At 40.6% G+C, this 24,973-nt stretch overlaps 1 protein-coding gene across 4 annotated transcripts in view; it reads right to left on the reverse strand.

The window, feature by feature from the left end:
• Positions 1 to 2,749: 2,749 nt before the first annotated feature.
• LOC100357412 (tetratricopeptide repeat protein 13) overlaps positions 2,750 to 24,973 on the reverse strand; it is a 64,651-nt gene continuing 42,427 nt past the window's right edge. For 2 of the 4 annotated variants that reach the window (XM_070055517.1, XM_070055516.1), the window contains 6 exons: positions 24,399 to 24,509; positions 18,210 to 18,292; positions 14,357 to 14,498; positions 13,594 to 13,768; positions 11,758 to 11,914; positions 2,750 to 11,557 (listed from right to left, as the gene is read on the reverse strand). In XM_070055517.1, the coding sequence (XP_069911618.1) occupies positions 11,434 to 11,557; positions 11,758 to 11,914; positions 13,594 to 13,768; positions 14,357 to 14,498; positions 18,210 to 18,292; positions 24,399 to 24,509 (792 nt within the window). In that variant the 3' untranslated portion in view covers positions 2,750 to 11,433. Of the gene's footprint in view, positions 11,915 to 13,593; positions 13,769 to 14,356; positions 14,499 to 18,209; positions 18,293 to 24,398; positions 24,510 to 24,973 lie in introns of all 4 variants that reach the window. The other 2 variants (XM_070055519.1, XM_070055518.1) reach the window with 2 other exon arrangements.

A 24,973-nucleotide genomic window follows, 5' to 3' on the forward strand; every position in this document is an offset into this window, starting at 1 on the left:
CAACTCAGAAGACAGTCTTACTATTGTGTCTCCAGAATATATATCTGCATAGACTATCTTATCAATAAGCAACCCAATCTTCACCCTTTGTCCATCCCCTCCCTGATTCAAGCGGTACAGCAAAGTATACTTGGAATGATGTATTTAACTACTACTGTTGAGTTGCTAACCTGTTTAGTGTAAGATTTTATTTATTTTAGAGGTAGAGTGACAGCCCTGAGAGAGGGAGAGACAGAGAGAAAGGCCTTCCATCTGCTGGTCCACTCCCCAAACAGCTGCAATCGTCAGAGCTGGGCATATCTGAAGCCAGGAGCCAGGCACTTCCTCTGGGCCCCACACGTTGGTTCAGGGGCCCACGCACTTAGGCCATCCTCTACTGCTTTCCCAGGCCATAGCAGAGAGCTGGATCAGAAGAGGAGCAGCTGGGGACACAAACCGGTGCCCAGATGAGATGCTGGCACTTCAGGCGGAGGCTTAGCTTACTATGTCACAGTGCCAGCCAATTTAGTGTTTTTAATACCTGGGTTGCAATTCTAAGTTATATACTTTTTTAGGAGTCTGCAAAACTCCTCAGGCTCAATAATTCACTAGGAGGGTTCAGAGGACTCAGCATAATCAGGCTTATTTATGACAGGAAAAGGACACCAACCAGAATCATCAAAGGGACCACATGGGGCAAAGTCTAAAGAAAACCAGGTACAAGTTCTTAAGGTCCTCTCCCACTAAGCCACACAGAATTATCCAGCAGTTGGTTCTGATGACACATGTAAAATGCCACCTTCCAATGAAGCTCATTAGAAATTCAGTGTCCAGGGTTTTTTGTTTTATTTATTATTATTTTTTTAATTTATTTGTTAGAGAGATGGAGAGAGACAGCTCCCATCTGCTGACTCACTCCTACATGATTCTCTACTGAATATACACAGGAGCAGAGTCTTTCGTAGGATATGCAAATGTTCAGTCCCACTAGATAACGACAAGCTGCTTTCCAAACTGGCTATTAACAGTTTATACTCTCATCAGGAAAATGTGATGGCCACAACAGCCAGGGGGCTGCAGCTGGCAGCCAAGTCTCCCACATGGGTGACAGGAGCCCACCTTCAGCTACTACCCTAGTCACCCAAGGGCTGCATTCACAGGAAGTTGCAATCAGGACCCAGAGTCAAGAGTCAAACCAAAGTGGGATTGTAAATGCCTTAACTGCTGAGCCAAATGTGTGCTCTGAGTGCCCAGATGTTTGGCTGATTACATAGGAACCGCCTGCTGTCAAGTACCCAAATGCCAGAGACTGAGAAGGGAAGCAGGTGTCCAGCATAAACCACACTATTTTTACAAACAGCTTGGGCACAATGAGCCACTGGTATCAGCTCTGGGAATAGTGGGCACCCTCTTGAATAGGGTCTCAGATGCTAATTAAGGGCCACTCTTGCAAGCAGGCCTTCCAAGGACAGCAGTCACAGGCCAGCTGTGCTCACTCTTGTACACACAGGTATTTTTCAAAAAGGGGTGGAAGAGAACATACATGACCCTTGTGAGCAATCAATTTGTTAATTTTTAACTATGTGGTAACAAGACAAATATAAAGCATATGACCCCATTGCCTAATTTAACAGCCAGAATCATTACGTAGTTCTCTATTGTGTGCTACTTTCTACTTCATTCTCATGCCTCCCAGCCAGAGGTAACTTACCTTGAGTTTTGGCTCATGATTCCCTTACCTTTTTAAAAAACAGGTTTGCTATCTATGTATTATCACTTAACAGTTTTGTTTATGAGCTTTAGGAAAAGTGGTGTGACAGTACAGCCTACTGACTTGCTGTTTTTACTCAACATCATATTTTAATTAACATTGTGGCACAGGCCGCTTGTTTATACTGCCATGTAATATCCCATTGTGTGACTGTTAGCACATTTAGCCTTTCTTCTGTTGATGCACATTTGGGTTGAATTCCAGTGTTTAGTTGTGACCAAAGGCTGTTACCCAGTTTTGTACAGGTCTCCCCTAGTAAGCACGTGTGCAAGTACAAGGCTCTCTGAACATGCACAGGAGTAGACAGATTCCTATGTACAACATGCAAATGCTCAGTTATACTGGATAATGACAAACTGCTCTCCAGTGTTGCCTGGGACAACTTACTCTCTCACCAGGAGTATATAAGGATCCCTGGGACCCTCCTTTGGGTCAATATTACTATTATCAGAAACTGTGATATTTGTTCATCTAGTGAGTAAAAAAAAAATCTTGTGTGGTCTTAATTTACAACCTTTTAAGTATCTTTTCATGTTTAATTGCAATTCATGATTTTCCTTGGTGGAAATTACCTGTTTAATGTCTTTTGTGTACTTTTTCTATTGATTGTCTTAATTTGTAGAGATTCTTCATAAGTTTGTATACTAATTTTTATATAGGTTGCAAGTACCTTTATATCCAGTTTGGGCTTATCTTTGCATTCATATGGTAATTTTGTTGAATAGAAGTTCTTAAAGCCAATATGGTTCAATTTATCCATTTTTTTTTGTTTCAAGTGCATGTTTTCTATATTTCGACGAAGAAATCCCTCTCTACTTCAAAAATCATAAAAGCTTTCACTTACATTGTCTTCTAAAACTTAAAATATTTAGTGATTCATATGTAAGGTTTTTATACATCTGGACTGTGACTGCTATCTATGCCATCAAGAAAATCAACTTGATTTTACTCATATAACCTAACCGGCTCTCTCTCACTTATCAGAGTCCTCTTCTCATCTACGATACTTGACTGAGGCTGCCTATGCTGCTCCTTTAAACTGCTCATTCAGTCTAAGAGCACTCTATCTTCATTGCTATAGCAAGTCTTGCCTCATGGTAGGATGATCCCTCCAAGCTTGGGCATCATCTTCTTTGGGGGAATCTTGATTATTCCTGGTTCTTTGTTCTTCCACAGAATTTATAGAATTGGCTCAACAAGTTCCTCGAAAAACTTTTGGGATTCCGAATGACATTTCATTGAATCCATATGGATGTTTTCAAACTTCCAACAAACAGTATTTTTTCTCCATTTATACTAGTCTCCCTTATTTGTGCTCTCATTTTCTGCAGTTTCAGATACCAATAGTCTAAAAATATTGAGTGGGAAATTCCAGAACTAAACCATTCATGAGTTTCGACTTGTATACCATTCTGAGTAGCGAGGTGAAGTCTCACGGCCCACTGCTCTATCCTGCTCAGAATGTGAATCATCCCTTTATCAGCATGTCCACACTGTACACCAACCACCCATTAGTCACTTAATAGCCATCTGGGTTATAAGATCAAGTGTCACAAATGCAGTGCTATGTTCAAGTAAGTCTTACTTTAGTTAATAATAGCTGGAAAGCACAGAGCAGAGACGCTGACCATTCAGATGTGCCAAAGAGAAACTGTGAAGTGCTTCCTTTAAGTGAAAAGTGAAAGTTCATGACTTCAGGGAAAAAAAGAAATCATAAGCTGAGTTTGCTAAGATCTATACAATATTTTGAAAGACAGAACATTCACATAGCCTTTTTGTTACCTTGTTCTACTTTATTGTTGTTAATCTGTTAGTGTGTCTACTGTATGAATTAAACTTTATCATAAGTGTGTCTGTATAGGAAAAAACGTATTAAATATAGGGTTTGACACTACCCAGTGTTTCAGTAATCCACTATTGAATATATTCCCCAAGGATAAAGGGGACTACTGTATTTTTTCTCTTAGTAACCTTCAATTTATTTTTATGATGATGTTCATTCAGGTTTTGCACATATTTTGTAAGATTTACTTCTAAGTATTTATTGCCATTATAGATGTTTTCTGTTTGTTGCTCGTATGTAGAAATGCAATTGATTGTTATACACTATCAACCACTTCACTGAATTCTTATCATTTGCTCTGTAGATCTTCTAGGTCTTCTTTGTAGAAAATCATGTGTTCTAAACACAATGACATAGGGCCGGCACTGTGGCGTAGCGGGTAAAGCCGCTGCTTGCAGTGCTGGCATCCCATCTGGGCACCAGTTCGAGTCCCAGCAGCTCCACTTCCCATCCAGCTCTCTGGTATGGCCTGGGAAAGCAGTCCTTGGGCCACTGCACCCTTGTGGGAGACCCAGAAGAAACTCCTGGCTCCTGATTGGCGCAGCTCTGGTCATTGCGTCCATCTGGGGAGTGAACCAGCAGATGGAAGACTTCTTTCTCTCTCTCTACCTCTCTTTCTCTCTCTGTGTAACTCTGACTTTCAAATAAATAAATAAATAAATCTTTAAAGAAAAAAAAATAAACACAATGACAGCTTTCTGCCTTCTTTTCTAATCCCCAAACTAACTTATTTTTCTCCTCTGTGCACTATGTAGAAACTCTAGTTCACCATCTCAAAAACAAAAACAAAAACAATGATCTTAGGATTTTTTCATCTTACTCCTGATTCTAACATAAATGCACCTATCACTTCCTTATGTAAAGTGTTTGATATGATATCTTTAAAATTTTATTTATTTATAATTTTGAAAGGTTGAGAGACAGAGGCAGACAGAGTCCTCCCATTTGTTAGTTCACTCCACAAATGCCTGCAACAAGTGGGGCTTGCCAGGGTAAAGGCAGGAGCTGGGAACTTAATCCAAGTATCCCATGTTGCTAGGAGGCACCCAATCACTTGAGCCATCACCTGCTGCCTCCCAGGCTACAGATTAGAAGAAAACTGGAATCAGAAAGGAGCCAGCCCAGGTATTTTGGTATGGAATGCAGAAGTCCCAAGCTGCATCTTTTTTTTTTTTTTTTTTTTTTTTTTGACAGGCAGAGTGGACAGTGAGAGAGAGAGAGACAGAGAGAAAGGTCTTCCTTTGCCGCTGGTTCACCCTCCAATGGCCGCCGCGGCCGGTGCGCTGTGGCTGGCGCACCGTGCTGATCTGATGGCAGGAGCCAGGTGCTTCTCCTGGTCTCCCATGGGGTGCAGGGCCAAGCACTTGGGCCATCCTCCACTGCACTCCCGGGCCACAGCAGAGAGCTGGCCTGGAAGAGGGGCAACCGGGACAGAATCCGGTGCCCCGACCGGGACTAGAACCCGGTGTGCCAGCGCCGCAAGGCAGAGGATTAGCCTATTGAGCCATGGCGCCGGCCCCCAGCTGCATCTTAACTGCTACACCCAATACCAATATCTTCTATGGGTTCTCAATAGTTACTACTTACCAGGCTAAGGATATACTTTATTTTTTTTTTAGCGTAAGAGTTTATACCTTTTTAAACCATGATTGACATTTAATTCTTCTTTAGTTACTTTCTATCATCTATTGAGATAAATGCATTTTTTCTCCTTTATCTGTTAACTGGCAATTACATTTACACATTTTCCTTCTTTCTTTCTTTCTTTTTCTTTTTTTTTTTTTTTTAAACCACCTATTTATTTGAACGGCAGAGTTACAGACAGAGAAGGAGAGAAAGAGATTTTCCATCCTCTGGTTCACTCCCCAGATGGCCACAATGGCAAGGGCTGTGCCAGACCAAAGCCAGGAGCCTGGAACTAGATCCATCGGGGTCTCCCAGATATTTTTGCAGGGAGCTGGATCAGAAGTGCAACAGCCAGGACTGGAACTGGCGCCCATATGGGAAGCCAGCATTGCAGGCAGTGGCTTAACCTGCTACACAATGCCAGCCCTGACACACATTTTCCCTAGGAAAAATCCAATTTGCTATGGCATTATATTTTTCAAATTTTTAAATTTATTTATTTATTTGAAAGATCAAGAAAGAGAGAGGGAGAGGAACAGGGAGAAGGTGAGGGAGAGAATGAGGAGGAAGGAGGTAGGGAGAGATATCTTCCATCTGCTGGTTCATTTCCCAAATACCTACAACTGCCAGGGCTAGACCAGGCCCAAGTCAGGAGCCCAGAACTCATCCTAGATCCCCTAAATGGGTGGCAGGGAGCCAAGTACTTGAACCATCATCTGTTGCCTCCCACACTATGCTGAATCACAATTGAAGCCATAACTCAAAGCAGACACTCTGTTTTGGGAGGTGGGCAGCCTAATTGCTTCATTAAATGCTTGCCCCTGGCATTATTGTTTTTCATACACATAACCTCTAATTTTGTTTTCACACACAATCACTGGTTTTGGCATAAAATTATACTGTGTCTACAAAAACTACTTGGGAACATGAGCTTCTATTCTCTTGACCATCTGATCAATAACACACGTGAGCTTGGTGATTGTGCTAAGTGTACGTGTAAGTGTGTGAGAGTGGGAGTATTTTTAAGTATCAATTTAATATAAGATATTTTTAAATATTGGTATTTTAAAATATCAATTCAATATCTTCAATAATTGTAGGTTCTATTTAGGTTTTATTTCTTTTCAAGTCAGTTTGGTAAATCTGTGTTTTTCTAGGAATTAGATCATTTAGAATTTATTTGTGCAGCCGGCACTGTGGCACCGGCATCCCATATGGACTCCAGTTCTAATCCCAGCTGCTCCTCTTCCAATCCAGCTCTCTGCTGTGGCCTGGGAGAGCAGGGGAAGATGGCCCAAGTACTTGGGCCCTGCACCCACATGGGAGACTGGGAAGAAGCACCTGGCTCCTGGCTTCAGTTCAGCACAGCTACGGCTGTTGTAGCTATTTGAGGAGTGAACCAGTGGATGGAAGACCTTTCTCTCTGTCTCTCCCTCTCACTGTCTGTAACTCTGCCTCTCAAATAGATAAATCTTTAAAAAGAAAGAATTTATTTGCACACAAATGCTCATGGAATTCTCTTATTAGTATCTAATATCTGCTAAGCTCTGGTTATGTACCTTTTTATAATTTCTAATAGTTTGGATTACTTGTTTTGATTTAAAAAATCAATCTTACCAGAAACTTGGCTATAGCTTATTATTTTTTTTTTAAGATTTATTTATTTATTTGAAAGGCAGAGACAGAGAAGGAGAGGTCTTCCATCCACTGGTTCATTCCCTAGATGGCCACATAAGGCAAAGCTGGGCTGATCCAAAGCCAGGAGCCAGGAGCTTCTTCTGTGTTTCCCACAAGGGTGGAGGGGCCAAAGGACTTGGGCCATCTTCTACTGCTTTCCCAGGCTATAGCAGAGAGCTGGATCAGAAGTGGAGCAGCCGGGACTTGAACTGGAGTTCATACAGGATTCTGGCTTTGCAGGCAGTGGCTTTACCCACTATGCCAGAGCACCAGCCCCAGCTATACATATTTTTTAAACAACTTTTTTCACTTTGGTGAACCTTTCTATTACATTAGTTTTCACTAATTTCTTTATTTTTTCTTCCTTTTACTCCTTTTGTTGTGTTTTTCCTAGTCCTTAATTTCAATGTTTATTAACATACTTTTTGCCTTTTTTTTTTGACAGGCAGAGTGGACAGTGAGAGAGAGAGACAGAGAGAAAGGTCTTCCTTTTGCCGTTGGTTCACCCTCCAATGGCCGCCGCGGCCGGCGCACCGCACTGATCCGATGGCAGGAGCCAGGTGCTTATCCTGGTCTCCCATGGGGTGTGCAGGGCCCAAGTACTTGGGCCATCCTCCACTGCACTCCCTGGCCACAGCAGAGAGCTGGCCTGGAAGAGGGGCAACTGGGACAGAATTCAGCACCCCAACAGGGACTAGAACCTGGTGTGCCGGCACCGCAAGGCGGAGGATTAGCCTAGTGAGCCGCGGCGCCGGCAACATGCTTCTTTTCTAGTATAACATTTAAGGATATTAATGTTCCTCACAATACTGTTTGCACTGTATTCCACAAGTAGTAATATACAGAGTATGTGGAATTTTCATTTTTATTTATTTTTAAAGTATATTTAGGTTTCTAACGTGATTTCACTTTAATCTATGTTTCAATATGCATTTTTTTTTTTTTTTTGGACAGGCAGAGTGGACAGTGAGACAGAGAGAAAGGTCTTCCTTTGCCATTGGTTCACCCCCCAGTGGCCACCACAGCTGGCACGCTGTGACAGGCGTACCGCGCTGAGCCAAAGCCAGGAGCCAGGTGCTTCTCCTGGTCTCCCATGGGGTCCAGAGAGCTGGACTGGAAGAGGGGCAACCGGGACACAATCCGGCACCCCAACCAGGACTAGAACCTGGGGTGCCGGCGCCACAGGTGGAGGATTAGCCTAGTGAGCTGCGGCGCCGGCCTAATATGCATGTTTTTTTTAACTTCCAAATAATGGGGGACTTTTTCTTTTTTCATTGTACCATGGTCAGATATGATAATAATTATAGGAAATGTATGAAATCTGTTCTAAAGAACAGTATATAATTACTTTTTATAAATGATTGAAGTATACTTAAAAAGAATATGTATTCTTTAATCATTGGCTGCAGGATTTTATACTAGGCTAGTAAGCCAACCTTTAATTATGTTGTTCAAATATTCTAAATTTTTACTAATTTTCTTATCTGCTCAAACTATCAATAATTAGAATCATTTGTTAGGATACAAATTTGTGGATTTCTCCCTGTAATTCTATTAGTTTTCACAGTTATTTAAATATAGATTTATATCTTCCTGGTGATTTGAACCTTTGCCATTATATAATAACAATTATTACTACTACTAATGCTTTTTTCCTTTAAATCCATTAATATAAAAGAACTACACGAGAATGCTTTGAGTTAGTATTTCCCTACCATGACGTTTTTCTTGTTTTTAAAGATTCATTTATTGGTGCCAGCACTGTGGCGCAGTGGGTTAAAGCTCCAGCCTGCAGTGCTGGCATCCCATATGGGTGCCAGTTCAAGTCCTGACTGCTCCATTTCTGATCCAGCTCTCAGCTAATATACCTGGGAAACCAGTAGAGGCTGGCCCAAGTCCTTGGGCCCCTGCATCCATGTGGGAGACCTCGAAGAAGCTCCTGGCTCCCGGCTCTGGATCAGCTCCGGTTGTTGTGGCCATTTGGAGAGTGAACCAGCAAATGGTAGACACCTCTCTCTCTCTTTTTACTTCTCTCTGTAACTCTGCCTTTCAAAAAATAAAATAAATCTTTAAAATAAAAAAAGATTCATTTATTTATTTGAAAGGCAGAGAGAGAGAGGAAGAGAGAGGGAGAGAGAGATTCTTCCATCTGTTGGTTTACTCCCTAAATAGCTATAAGAGCCAGCGCTGGGCCAGACCGAAGTCAAGAGCCTTGAACTCCATCTGGGTCTCCAAAGTGAGTGGTAGGAGCCCGAGACAGTGGCCTAACCAGCTGTGCCACATCACTGGTCTGTACCATAACCTTTTCTGCTCCTTTACTTTCAACCTTTGTTAGGAATTCTTTGTGTATCCTTATATAGGTGCCTCTTACAAGAAGCACAATTGCATTTTTACATAATTCTATTTTTCTATGTCCAGTCCATTTATATGTACTGTGATTACTGATATATCTGGATGTATCTCAACCTGTTCTTACTATTTTTTCTTTTCCTTTGTCCCTTTTTTTAATGCTTCTATTCCCATGACCTTTTGTATGACTGATTTTGGATTTTTTTTGTTTTCCTTCTATCTTTTTACCCTCTATGAATTTGGAGTTTACAGTCTCTAATATGTTAGTACTTACCTTAGACATATAAATATTCACATTAAAGTCTCAAAGTCTTAATGTAATATTTACATATCCTCCCTCAGAATACTTTACCACTAATTATTCCCTAACTTACTTGCTGATGGAACAAAGACATAAGCCTCAGCCATTCTGCTCATTGCCCAAAAGATAAACATTGGAATTTATTCCTTGCCCTTGAATCTCAATTGGGTCTCACACCCTATTGCCTTCACACCCCAGCTCAGCATTCTTTCCAGGTTCCCAAGGCCCTGATTGGCCACCTGGAATTGACCTCCATCTGCTGCTGCCTCCCCCACCCCTAGCCCTAGCCCTCCTAAAATATATAAAGGCCCGGCCCTGGCATCAGGGCCTTCTGCCACGTGTTCCAGCAGTGTACACGCCGGCCGTTGGTCACCCACCGCTGCGAATTTATTTTCTCTGAATAAATTTGGTCTGGCTGTAAATCCGTACACTGCCTCCTCTCTATTCTGTGCCTCTTTCCCTAATGCTTGCTATTTTCACCTAGTACTTTATTTCTGTCCTTTTTACAACCTTTCAAATTAAGTATTATTTTCTATAGACAATACATATTTACACTTACCAATTTACCATACTTACCAATGTTTTTTCTTATTATTTCTTCTTGTATCTCAACTCTTCCTTCTGGGAGTATCTGCCTTCTTTAATTACATGCTTTAGAAGTTCCTTTAGTGAATGCCAATTGATAGCTAGTTCAGGTTTTGATGATTTGAATATTCTTAAAAGGTAGTTTGGGTGGGTTTAGAATTCTAGGTTGAAAATTTTTTTTCAGCACTTCAAAAGTATTATTCCTTTGTCTCATGGCTGCCATTATTAATGTTAAAAGGTTTATTTAGAGAACTGAGTAAGCAGATGATCTATTTTTTCTTTATACTTTTAAGATTTTCCTCTTTATATGCTAGGTATTCTCCAGTTGCCTAAAATGTGTCTAGATAGGACTTTTTTTATTTGCTCTGCCTTTAAAAAAATTAAAAATTTATGTTTCATTACTTGTAGAAAAATCGGAGTCATTATTTCTTCAAAAATTGCTTCGCTTCCATCCTTTCCTTCTGTGATTTCATTCAGATGCCCACTAGATCTTCTTATGTCTTCCCACATCTCTGTCTTGTTTTCGAACTCTTTGACTCTCTGTGCTATAGTCTGGATAATTCCAATCACTTGTTCTTCCAACAGTACAATTTTTTTTCACATATTAAGTTATCTACATTCTAATTTCTTTATTTCAATGATTATATTTTCTATTCCAAAAAAATTCTAATTATTTTTTTAAAAATCTGCCTGGTCAGTTTTGGTAGTCTCTTGTTTGTGTTTGTGATTTCTTCACAATTTCTTTAAGCATTTCACTGGAGTTATTTTGAGATTCCTGAAGTCCGTGAGGGTGTAAGTTGCAGTCTGTTGCTTTAGTTCACGCTCATGCATAGCTCTGGTGACCCTGGCTTTTCTCATACTCATGCTTTTAGTCTGTGGAATCACTTGAGGCCCAAACTGGCATTGCTTCATTCCCAGGATGGATTTGCATTTGCTTCTGCTGATATCTTGGGAATGTCTCCAATACAAGAGCACTTCAGCCCTAGAACATTCAGCCAATCTTTCTTGCCTATGGCCAAGGCATTCTCTTAGACGTGCTTACCCCCTAACACGTCTTCCCTTTTAAATGTGCTTACCATACACTATTCTACTTTGACTTCCCCTCTACCTTTTTTTTTTTTTTTTTTTTTTAATTTTTAGAGAATGAGGAGGCTGACCTTTCAAGATTTCTCAAAGTACTGCTAGACTCCCAGGAATTAATTTCTAATCTAGATCTAATTGTTTTGTGGTAAGATAGCACATTAGCACATCTGTTTTTGCCATATTACAGAGGTAGTCGTCCGGCAGTGTAATTTCAAACTTTCAAAACGCTAAATAACTTGTTTTAAAAGTAACACAATAAAAGACAATGCATATCAAAGACTGCCAATAAGTATAAGCACATTTGAAGTTGAAAGGTTGTCCAAAATTAGCGGGGAAGGTCAGGCTAGAAGGAAAGACGACATCCAAAAGTAAGTTTCAAGGTACTTCACACACTGAAAGAAATACTTGTAGACATACAAATTAAAAAAGAAATTAATCAGAAACATGGATAGGAAACAATATACTGATCAAGAAACATTATGATGAACTTATAACTCAGTCTCAAAACGGAAAAAGGAAGTCATCTGCATTTGAAACACTTACTTTATGTGGGGTTGCAACCCTGGTTGCTCTTCATAGTCTTCTATGAGGAAAGGCAGATTTTTAGCCCAGTGGTCCTTAAAGCTTCCGGGCAGGTCCACATCAATGTTATATTCCGTAAGGGGGGTGTCAAGGTGTGCATGAAGATAGCGAGAATACTCTGCAGAGAGGAATGAGATCTGACACACCCAAACACTACTACAGAGACATGCTTATAGCCACACACATATATACATTAATATGTATACACATATATACATATAAGCAAGCTGTGATATAATTATAAGGATTCTAAAAGGAGTTTTAAAAATTTTAGTAAGCCATTATTATTATATGATAATACAGGTAACCTGTCACCAACTTGACTTAGTATGACTGAATGTAATTCACTTAATCTGAGTCTGCTTTGGTTAAATTTTTTTTTTTTTTTTTTTTTTTTTTTTGACAGGCAGAGTGGACAGTGAGAGAGAGAGAGACAGACAGAGAGAAAGGTCTTCCTTTGCCGCTGGTTTACCCTCCAATGGCCGCCGTGGCCGGCGTGCTGCGGCCGGTGCACCGCGCTGATCCGATGGCAGGAGCCAGGTACTTATCCTGGTCTCCCTTGGGGTGCAGGGCCCAAGCACTTGGGCCATCCTCCACTGCACTCCCGGGCCACAGCAGAGAGCTGGCCTGGAAGAGGGGCAACCGGGACAGAATCTGGTGCCCCGACCGGGACTAGAACTCGGTGTGCCAGCGCCACAAGGCGGAGGATTAGCCTAGTGAGCCGCGGTGCCGGCCTGCTTTGGTTAAATTTTAATCACCTTCTTATGAAGAAACCTAAGAACTCATTTTTTATTTTTTATTTTTTTTAATTCCAGAGTCTGAGAATCCAAGTTCAGTGTCAGACAGAGCATGGTACTCTGTCAACTAATAGACTGAATTTTAATTCATTTAAACTTAAAACCTGGTACTGTAAATTTTATGAAACCTAAATCCAAATAAAGGGTTTCCAGTGAAAATCTAGCATTCAAATTGAAATGCATTTTAAGTATAAAGAATATACCAGATTTTAAAAATTCAATATAAAAATATAAAATATATTTATTAAATATAAAATTTTTATATTTTTGAATAGTGTTTCCATATTAATTATACTGAACTAACATTTTGGATACACTGAATTGCATGTATTAGTAACATGTACCTTACTTTTCTTTTACTTTTTTAATGATGCTATACTACAAATTTAAAATTACATACATAATTTGCAGTTTTTTCTTTTGTACAGTAATGGTATTGACAGCTAATTATAAAAAAGGAAAAATATAGGAGTTTTATATAGAAAACAAAGGTATCTTCATGCATGCTACAAAAAGGTAAGACTATGACTACTAAAAGGATAACTAAAAGTGTGCCTTCTTCCTTACTTTAATTTAATTTCACCAGAATAAATGATATGAATGGATGACAGGTCAAAGATGCCAAATTTACATTAATATAAACCTTACAGGGGGTTATTTTCCACCCCCTTTTGTTATCTTTGGATGAAATGTAAAGGAACATGAATACCCCAGAAGACTGTCACATTTAGTTCAAAATATTCTTTACTAATTCAAGAAATAATTTCTTTAATTTTAGAAAAGGAAAGAAAAAAAGTATAGGGATCAGTAAAAAAAGCTTTAGAAGACATGGATTCTATTTAGTCCTGATACCAAGTGATGCCTGTGCACAAGTTACCTAGCCTCTTTGAGACTCAACTATCCCACAGGGAAGGGAAGAGAACAGATAAAGGAGTTAACCAGTATGATGTACATAGCTTTGAGCATGAAAATCTAACAGTTCTACAGTATTCTGACTTACCTCGGAGATACTTCACTTTAAGATACTCTGGGCTAGCCTTCTGGCCTGGGAGAGGATCATTTAGCATAACTTTTGTCTGTGCTTTTATCCCTTCATAAAACTGTCCCATTGCAACATGGCTGAGTCCCTTCATATATTGGCATACTTCATTATACGGCTCTAGCTGTAGGCACCGCTGGAGCATTGAAGGACAAAATGTTGTATTAGTATCAACACCACTGTTTTTCAAAAAAAAAAATTTATTTGAAAGGAGTAGAGACAGGGGGAGACATACAGATAGAGATCTCCAATCTGCTGGTTAACTCCCCAAATGCCCACTATAGCAGGGGTTGGGCCAAGCTGACAGCAGCCAGGAACTTCAACCAGGTCTCCCATATGGGTGCATGGATCCAAGGGTGCTCATTTGCAGGAAGCTGGAATTGACATTGGAGCTGGGAGTCAAACCCAGGCACTCCAATGTGGGATACAAGCATCCCAAACAGCGTCTCAACCACAGAGCCAAAACACCTACCCCTCCATATGGTTTAAGAAAGCATTAAAATGCTTTATTCTTTAATCTGGAATTAGAAGTTTTCCCTCCAGGTTAAATCACACCAAATATATGTTCTGCAAATTAGCTTACAGGACAAGGCAATGATATTTTTCTGTTTTTACTGAAGTACACAAACAATTCTTGGTCACTTTTCTCTATTCATTTCACTGAACTCTGTTGAAGAATATCCAAGCACTCTAATAACAACACTTCTTGTTCATAGAGGCTCACCTTAAAGTTCTTAAGGGCTTCCTGTAAGCTGCCATGGTGATACAGCATCATTCCCCGTAACTGGAGAGTCTGTACATGATTCTGATTGAGCAACAGTGCCTTCTGAAAGCTCTCCGTGGCTGCTTCAAAATTGCCCAGTTCTCTAGGAATTTAATAATAGTTATGAACACACACAGCATAGACATTATAGTAAACACACAGAATCAGCCATCCTCAGAATTATGGTCCAACATGAGTCTAAGATTCCCTGATGTGAACAGGCTTTTCCCTTTGTTACTTTACCACTTCGTAGCTACAAAGCATTTCATACTTCACAGTCCATTTACTGCTTCTACATGCTAGTAGATTAAAGGATAACCACAGAGCTCCTGAAATTCTCTGAGGAAAATTCATTTATTGATTTCCAAATTCAAATCCCTCTCCCTGATTCATGATGGGTTCCAACCCCTAAAAAACTATGTATACATTTTAGTATATGTATAAAAATATATTTTCAAAAAGTACACAGACTGTAATCATACACAGGTTTATCATTCTGAATCAAATCATAGGCTTAAACTTATATTTTTTTGGTCTCTGAAGCTACTTCACTTAAAATCTAGTAAATCATTACATAATTTAAATTCTATTAAAAAGTATATTTCAGAATTGTAATTATCCCAGAATGGAAATGATTGTTACTAATCAATCTTATAAATTAAAAAAGTAGCTTCAAAATATTTTATACATGAATTTTCTATAAATAATGAATAGTTTTAAAAATATAATGCCCAGGGGCCGGTGCTGCAGCACAGCGGGTAAAGCCGCCACCTCCAGTGCCAGCATTCCATATGGGCGCCAGTTCAAGTCCCGGCTGCTCTACTTCTGATCCAGCTCTCTGCTATGGCCTCAGAAAGCAGTAGAGGATGGCCCAAGTCCTTGGGCCCCTGCACCCACATGGGAGACCCAGAAGAAGCTCCTGGCTCCTGGCTTCGGATCGGCGCAGCTCCGGCCTTTGCAGCAATCTGTTAGTGAACCAGCGGATGGAAGACCTCTCTCTCCCTCTCTCCCTCTCTCTCCCTCCCCTTCACCTTGTCTCTCTGTGTAACTCTTTCAAATAAAATAAATAAATCTTAAATATATATATGTGTGTGTGTGTGTGTGTGTGTGTGTGTGTGTATATATATATACTCTCACATACATATAATGCCCAGAAGTCAGCTTATGTAGAGCCCTGGCAGCTCTGCCAGCCAAGAGTTGGATCACTGGAAATGCAGCTGCCCTGGAGTCGAAGGAAGCCCAGGTCAGAGCCACAGATCTTGCTGGCTCTAAACGAAAAGCCTTTCGCTCGGCCCAGCTTCCAAAGTAACTGCCACTATTAAGAAGACAGCCAAGCAGTCAGTAACATTGCAGGCTCAACTGTAAATTTCCTGTTGAAGATGCCATCTGCCTTCACCTGGCCAGATCTCCTCCCAGGGCAGCTAGGTAATGGAAGTCAACAAGGTGCCTTCCCAAGGAGGTTCACACCTCCCTTAGAACGTACTCCATGGGAAGAGACAGATAGGTCTGGACCTCATAACTGGCAAGGCCTTAAAGCCCACTTGATTATTATCAAGTGCCTTCTGTCAGGTTCTATTCACATCTCAATCAGAAAACTTATTCGTATTTAGGAAGCCGCTTTCTTAGGTTCGCCAATGACTCTGTCCTTTGTTCTAGATCCTATCCAGCCCACTTGGGGCCTCACTCTTTTAATCATAGCCCCTACTCTAACATCAATGGCTCTACCCCTGACCTGTGTGTATTGATGGTCCTTTTCCCCACTTAATGTTGTATGATTGTTCAGAATTTCTCTACAAACAAACCCCTCTCCCTGCAAAAAGATGAGTGGCTTTTCTCCCAGTCTTGGTTGGGATCAGCTTTAAACCACATCCATCAAACAGTCTTCACAAGGGTCCAGAGGGCCCCACCACCACCTCATTTCCTCTCCTCTAGGAAATCTTCTCATTACTTGGTTAATGCCACTCTTAGGATCATTGGTTGCTATTCTCACCCTGTCTTTTATACTACCATGTCTGTTTAAGTGTTTACAGGAGGTGATAAAGGAACAAACCAAGGCCTTCAGCAACCAGGAGATCAACCAAATGCTGCTACAGGGATATACTTGGCTCCCCACCCAGGAGACAGCAGCTTAAGACATCACCCCATGCCAGCAGAGAGTACTTCATCACCCCACGTCAGTAGGAAGTAGCTCTAAAGATAGATCGTCATCCCTCTACCCCTCCTGGACTTTTGGGGCTAATGTAATCGCATACAACTCCTGTTTTATTAAGAACAAAAGGTGGGAATGTTAGTAAAATGGTGCAGTCTATGTGGCACCATCTATGCCTCACTCGCCATCTTAGGCCCTGGCCCACAGGCTTCGGTCCTAAGCCCCATGGCCTGAACGTGTGGCTCTCTCACAATCTCTCTTGCTCTCTCTCTTACACTCTCCTTCTCCCTCTTTTCCTTTTTTGCCCCTTTCCTATGGTCTTTTGGGTTTCCTCACCAATAAACCCTTTCCCTTATAAAAAAGTATATATATAATGCCCCTTGCATTCATACAGCACTTTATAGGACACTTTTAAATCTGTTTTCAATATATATTGACAATTCTATGGGGCAGGAGGGATAAACATCAGTCCTTTAACATCAAAAAGCCCAAGTACATTTTCTCCAAGTTAACGTAAGGGAGTTTCTCAAACTAACACACTAGATTAAAAAAAAGGTCTTAAATTTTACTCTTCCTGCATAAGGCACCTAACAGAGAGAATTTCTATTACTGTCTATCTTTTCTAGCTTTTCTAGCACCTTTACAAATGAGAAATTTGAAGCTCAGAGACATTAAGAACACACACTTGTGCAATGGCCAAGCCAGAACTAGAATCAAATTTCTTTGATTGCTAAATTGTGAGCTCCTTCTATCACGCCATGCCACATCCTTTTCAGATCACAGAATACTTTTTTTTTTTTTTTTTAAGCCAAAAGTCAAAATAGCTCTGTTAGTCAGAGGAATGAGTGCATGGAGTCAAGAAGCCAGGTTCTAACCACTATTTTTTGTTCTCAACAGAGAGATTTTATAATCATACTTTTTTTCTTAAGATTTATTTATTTACTTGAGAAGCAGAGTTATAGAGAGGGAAAGACAGAAAGAAAGGTCTTCTATCCGCTGGTTCACTCCACAAATGGCTGCAATGGCTAGAGCTGAGCTGATCTGAAGCCAAGAGCCAGGAACTTCTTCCAGGTCTCCCATGTGGGTACAGGGGTCCAAGCACTTGGGCCATCCTCCATTGCTTTCCCAGGCTATAAGCAGAGAGCTAGATCGGAAGAGGAGCAGCCAGGATACGAACCAGCGCCCATACCAGATACCAGTGCTGCAGGCGGAGGTTTAGCCTACTACACCACAGCACCAGCCAATAATCATACTTTCCAATCCCTTTATTTTAGGACTCTTGATAGTGATTTGGAAATTAATCTTAGTTACTGTCTAAAAAAGCAGCAGCAGCAGCATCTTTAATTCAACAGCTTAAAGTGCCACTATTTAAAGAGTAATTCTCAGAGGATTAACATTTCCTAGACATCTGCATCAATCGACCAATCTCTCCATATATACATATATACATTAGTCATTTTAAGAGATAATAACATGTAACATGATAACATCTGACACACACCAGAGAATTTACCAACAAGTACATAAGTGCCTATACAATTTAAAATCACCACCTCCTTTTGGCTATGAAACACAATTTCTGTTTCAATAACCCTTCATGGGAGGCTATATGGTCTTCCTACTCTTCACTCTCTCTCTAACCCTAACTATTGTTTCTTTACTTACCTATAGGCCTGCCCCAGACTTTTGTATGCATCAATAAAGTCAACTTTCTGCTTCAAAGCTTCTTTGAAGGATTCAATGGCTTCCTGTAAAAAGCATACAGAAAATTATTTCATTTGCATAACTTAAAATTTAATTTTGCTTAAATCACTAAAGAATCTAAATAAATACTATTAATGGTCTCTGACGGATTTTCTTTTTAAATAGGAGGACTTAAAAAGAGAGGTAGAAAATGCAACAAACTATCAGGAGGACTTAATTTCATGCATTGAACAAATGCTTTACTATGAAAAATAAGCCTTAAGTTTTTTTCCTTTTAAAATGAGCAAACAGCTTCCATTTTTAACTACTTCATTAGGACTTCAAGTATTAACAATAACACTTTCATATTAATATTATTTCTTTAATTAATAAAGGCCCTATAGACCAAAAGTAAACCTAATAGCTGAGTAACAGAATTCAAAATCAAAATCTTCAGAACTAGCAGCATTTAAAATTGAACCAATGAAAGAGACAAAAAAGAAAGCCCAAGGGAGGACTGAGTATGAAACAAGCAAAATAGATCCTACATTGCCTATCTGAAAGATTCCTACCTCCAAGGAAAAATAAACAGTAACACAACATAGAACAAAACCACAAGGTTGGGGGCATTCAGGGCACAGCTTCTGCCTGCTGAATATCAGGTCTGTGGCTGAGGAAGTGAGAACTTCTACACAGGCAACAGGCATTGGCAGCACCCCAGGAGTCGCACGGTGCACTTGGCAACTGCCTGTAACTCCCTCCCTCTCTGTGAAAACAATGAATAAAATGCTATGCTTTATTCTGTTAAGAAAAAACAACCTAGACTTAAACTACTGTTGAATGGATTCCCCACTGTGACTTAATTATTTACGGTAATTATGAAGACATTCACATTTTTACCCAGGAAATGGCATAAGTTACTAAGGTTAAGTGCTATGAAGTATCATGGTCTCTAATAGCTTTAATGAAAAAGATTTTACTCTAGATAATTCAGACCTGTTCAGATAATACATAGGAAGAACTACAAAAGATGTCATATGCCTTGCACATGGTAGGCACTCAATAAATATTTAATGATTTGGTAGCTACACAAAATAGTTTTGCAAAAGTAATACAATCCTAATTCTCTTCAAAAAGTCTTTTGTGCCCTGCATCTTGGTTTTCCCTGGGCAGACAGCAAAGCAAAGAGAGGCTGGCTTTCAAATTCTTCCAAGTCAAACATGGGCATGACAACTACTTATTAAGGACTCCTTCTGAATATTGGCTGTTTGGTAAACAGATGGCGATGGAGAAATTTTAACAATTAAGACATATTAAAAACCACTCTACATGCCATGGCATAGCCTTGGTCACTTAGAATTTTCACAACTACATTAATTCAACAAACATGTATTGAGCGCCTACTATGTGCTGGGGACAGCGTGAGGTACTGGGGGTACAGATGAGCAAGTCATTATCTCTGTCCTCTCAGAATGCACAGTCTAGTTAGAAAGCCAATTATGTTATCAGGTTATTAGAATACAAATTAGGAGCTACAATAGAGGTATGAGTAGGTCTCTGGGGACAAAGAAAAAGAAATCACTAAGGGGGGGCAGTGTTATTGGAACAGGCTTCATTGAGGAAGTGACAACGGAGCTGGGTTTTAGAAAATGCAAAGAAATTTGGCAAAGAAAGAGGGCATTTGGGACAGGAGAACTAATACTGTGCTATAGCACAGAGCACTGGAGAATGCTGGGAAATTTGGTGTGGCAGAAGTGTAGGGTGAGTGAGTGGGGGTGGGGGACAAGGCAAAGGCAAGGGACCAGGCTAGTCTGGCAGGCCAGGGCTGGTGGACACGGGCCACCTAGGGTAAGCGGTGCAGCCCGGACATCACCCCACAAGCCTGAGGACTAGGGAGCTTTAGGCAGGCACACAGTGGCTTCAGGAAATGCACTTTCTATAGATTACTGCTAACAACAAAGACTGACTAGGGCAGTGAGAAAATGGAGACAAGCAGCCCAATTAGAAGGCTGCTACGGTAGTCCAGGCGAGAGATAATGAAAGCTCAAATTGATAGAGTGTCTCTGAGGAGAGATACGAAGGGTCCAATTCGGGAGGCATATTTAAAAGCAAACTAAGACAGAATTTGGTGGCTGCTTGGGTATGGGGGATGAGGGAGAAGAAAGGGTAGGAAGCTTTTAAGCTGAAGAGCCCAGGGAGCTGGTGAGAGCGTTACCGAACACAAGGAAGTTCAGGAGGGGGACAGCTGCAGGTGGGGAGGGAAGGGGTGGGGGGTCATGAGTCCAGTTGGGGGCGTGTTAAGTCTGGAGTGTTTGTGGACATCTAGGTGGAGATGCCCAGGAGGCATCTGCCGCCCACTCCACTTACGGCATGCTTGGACGCCACAGTTCTTCAAAGTCTGATTTCTCTTCAGCTTTTAAGAGTCTTTGGTTTCAGGGTTCCTGTCTAATCACTTCACAGCTCTCTACCTCATTCTGCCAAAGAGGGGACATAGCAGAATCAAGATCTTAAGCCGCTGGGAACAAAGAAACTATGTTCGAATAAATCAATCTCTCAACATGCGAACTGGCTCGGAATTCATTTGCTTGGCAAATGCAATCATCACCACTCTCAGTTTCACCATCTTTCTTTCTATCTGATGGTCACCGAGCACTGGGGCTGTTCATTATAACTAAGAGACACTCTCCGGTAACTCTCCTAGCAAAGGCTGATAAAAACAAGCGCTTACAATATACAGTTTTCGAAATATCCTTACAACATAAATAAAAGAGGGAATTCCATATACAAATTTCTGCTGTTATTTCTCTAGAAAAATCCAAAATGTCTTACACATTCACAGAATTGGACAATTGTGATATTTGTCATGTAATATTACTGAATACTTTTAATGTAATATATCATACAGTAAATAAGCAATCACCCACCTAATTAATTTTTAAATTGCTGTTGACCTGGACAGACCACCTTTAGGATACTGAAAATAGCTCAAACTCAATAGCTCATTTAACACGCTGTCTTTTAGTTAACAAAAGAAATAGAAATGTGCAGACTAAGTAGAAATGTGGGGACTAAGTTCATTCATTAATCCAGTCATTTCACCACAGACTCGGTTTTCTAATCTGTGTAATGGGAAACACCCTCTGTTCCTTTTCTGACTCTGGGGTGCTATTGGAATGAATGATAATACATAACCACTCTGACCTCTTCAGATGGCATATCTATAAAAATGCAAAGAAAGAGTTCCTATCTATTAAACTTGTTGATGCTGTGCCTTTGAACTTGGTGAAGAGAGGAAGAACCAAATAACTTGGTAAGACTGGCTCACTTAGGAGATGCTAATACTCAGGAAACAAAAACACTGTTTCTAGATTTGCATCATGTAGATTTGGAATAAACCAAACTGAATTTTTGTTCTTACCCAATTTATAGCTAGTGTCTCAGTTATAGCTCTTTCCTGAAAAAACTCTCATTCCCAAAGAACTCTGCCCATGTTTCTACATTACAGTAACAAAGTTAAAAAGTGAAATCATTTGTTTGCATTTGTTTACTCTCAAAAATATTTTAACCTCTTTAGGAGTTGGTATTTTTTTGTGTTTTGAACCTTTTTCTCTTCCATGAGAGCCTGAAGGGATAGAGTGAGGTGCACTGTGGTTCTAACCGTTTTTATTTCAGGTGACTATGAGGAATGATGATGGGAACAGAGGGCAGATACAAAACAAACTGACAAAGTCCATCTGGGAGCTGCTAAAAGCAGGCTTTAAGAAACTGCTCTCCAAGCCTTCAGTGGCCAGTCTGAATGCCCTAGGAAGACAGAAGCTTTACAGAGCTCCCTGCCATGCCCTTGCAAAATGCATGGGAGGCGTCTGAGGCAGAAATTGCAGAATCCTTTCTAGTTTGGTTTTTAATAGGACGAGAAGGTTTTCTTTCTTTCTTTCTTTCTTTCTTTTTTTAAGTGTACACAACTTAGATCAAATTTCACAGGCAAAATAATCTATAATAAATACTTGATTCCTAATTTAGCATTCAAAGTACTTTTTAACGTAGATTTTATTTAATCCGTACAATCACTTTAAAAGTCAGACAGTAGGATTCTTTCTACTCTTCAGCTATGAAGCTGAAAGAGTTCAGGTAAGTTGAAGAGTACAGGTAAAAAAAAAAATCAAAGCAAGAGCTCAGACTAAGAGCTTCCAGGGGCTGGCATTGTGGTGCAGTGGGTTGAGCTGGTGCTTGCAAAGCCAGCACTCTATAAATGAGCCAGTTGAAGTTCTAGTTGCTCTACTTCCAATCCAGCTACCTGCTAATGTGCCTGGGAAAGCAGTGGAAAATGGCTCAAGTACACACATGTGGGAGACCAGGATAGAGTTCCAGGCTCCTGACTTTAGAATGGCCCAGCTCCAGCCATTGTAGCCATTTGGGGAGTGAAACGGCAGATGGAAAACCTCTCCCTCTCTCTCTCTTTCACCCTCTGTCATCCTTTCAAATAAATAAATAAAATCTTAAAAAAAAAAAAAAAGACTTCCTAACCAAATTTAATATCCTGTTCTTGAAATTCATTGACCTTGCTAATACATTGAGTCAGCCACTATGAGACAGGCTCCGCCTTCAACACTGAGGGTTTGTAACATCTGGCCTTTTAACAGGTGTACCTCACCCCCACCCTTGGCCAAGCATGTGTGTGGATGTCAGATCCTCAAAATACTCAGAACTACTGTCAGTAATAAATGTATGCTCTTTCTGCCCCGGCTCACTTCGCTATCACATGCTGTTGCAATTCTTTGTGGCCTACAAAACTCTGGTTAAGGACCACCTTCCTAGGAAGACTTGCTTGGTCTGTGAATCAGAAGGCACTGCTTTGGCCGTGCAAATTAACTGCATTCGGTTCTTGGGTTAGTCTTTCTTCAGTTAGATTACATGGATATGTCTTATTCTAGAGCACCTACTATGTGCCAGGCCTTCTGTGGCACTGAGGAGGACCAAGGGAGAAGGCTAGCCCCCCTGGGCTCCTGGCTTAAACCTACAGCACAGCAGACAGACTCAGAGCATGGGAATTGGGTGCCTGGGCAGGAAAAGGGAACATCCTAAAAGCTCCATCTCCACCCCACACTAATACCCATTTCAGACAACTTTCCCATTTCCTTCTACCTTCTCATCCAGGCAGTTTTCAAGCAATACTCATATTACCACCAATCTCAGACATGTCTTGTCACCTCTAACCTGGAATACAACCGGTGTCTCTTACTCAGTCTCTCCAACTCTCAACTTCTCAACCACCATACTGTCAGAATTTACATGTTAAAATTAGAGATTTGGGGGCCGGCGCTGTGGCACAGCAGGTTACCGCCCTGGCCTGAAGCGCCGGCATCCCATATGGGCATCAGCATCCCATATGGGCGCCAGTTCAAGACATGGCTGTTCCACTCTGATCTCGCTCTCAGCTACAGCCTGGGAAAGCAGTAGAAGATGGCTCAAGTCCTTGGGCCCCTGCACCCATGTGGGAGACCTGGAAGAAGCTCCTGGATCCTGGCTTCAGATCGGTGCAGCTCTGGCCGTTGGGGAGTGAACCAGCAGATGGAAGACAGAAGACCTCTTTCTCTCTCTCTCTCTCTGCCTCTCCTCTCTCTGTGTAACTCTGACTTTCAAATAAATAAATAAATCTTAAAAAAAAAATAGAGATTTGGTAGGAACTATACATTTTCCCCAAGCTTAGAATTTACAGTTCCCCTGGGATGAAGCATTTCAGTCAAGATGCTTAGCATAGTACTCTGGACTGAGAACTTGCCCTCATCTAACTGGAGAGCCTCATCTTCCTCAGACTCACGCCTGACTACCTGCTGCTGTGCAAACTGCCTGTTTCCATCTTCCAGTGAGCTCCCCAATGCTATCCTCCTCTGCCTGAAAGTCCTTCCTTCTGGAACGTTGTTACTGCATCCTTTGTAGGTGTGACGTGTTGTTCCTCCCTCTTATTGGCCTTTGGTCCTTTCCCATTCTGTACCTCCTCCAAGAACCAAGCAAATAGTAGGTGCTCAATCAATTCTCCAATTCTGAGTTCTCTCTAAAACACATAAGTTAAATACTGAAGAGGTCATTTTAAAACACATCAAACTGGATTCCACCCACCCTCAAAGGGAAGTGGGACCATCATACTGTACACAGATTGCACAACACTTTCACCTTCAAAAGTCCTCTGTGAAAGAAAGTTAAACCTTTGTATAGCATAGCTATAGGCTGGTTTCTGTTCAGTTCTAAGGACTGCTGAAAGTCTTCGTGGGCTGTTGCATAGTCCTACAAAAAGGAGGGGGGGGGTAAAATAATACTCATTAGATTTTTGAACATTTAATATTTTTGACTGGTACAGAAAAAAAAAATCCCCATTCATCTGGTATCCTTTTTTGGCTTTCAAAGAACCACTGCATGCTTATAAACTTCAGTTGAATACTTACACTATTCGCTAAAATAAGCTTGTTTAGGAAATTATTTTTAAACAATTCACAAAGGTTTAATTTAACCATTCTGTCTCAACTATGAAAAGAATATCATTTCAGATACTTTTAAAGTGATCATCTGTTATAAAAACTTCTGGTATGAGCATTTTAGCATCCTGGATAGAGCCACAATAATTATGCCATAGAACAACCTTAAAATATGCTATGTTCAGGGTTTTTTTTTCATATATTTTCTTTTGCAATGGGAAATTTTTACTAAAAGTACTACAAACCCACAAAAGTAATTGTGGCAATCATTAATAC

This window comes from Oryctolagus cuniculus, chromosome 13 (assembly GCF_964237555.1).
Source record: "Oryctolagus cuniculus chromosome 13, mOryCun1.1, whole genome shotgun sequence".
Lineage (NCBI taxonomy): Eukaryota > Metazoa > Chordata > Mammalia > Lagomorpha > Leporidae > Oryctolagus > Oryctolagus cuniculus.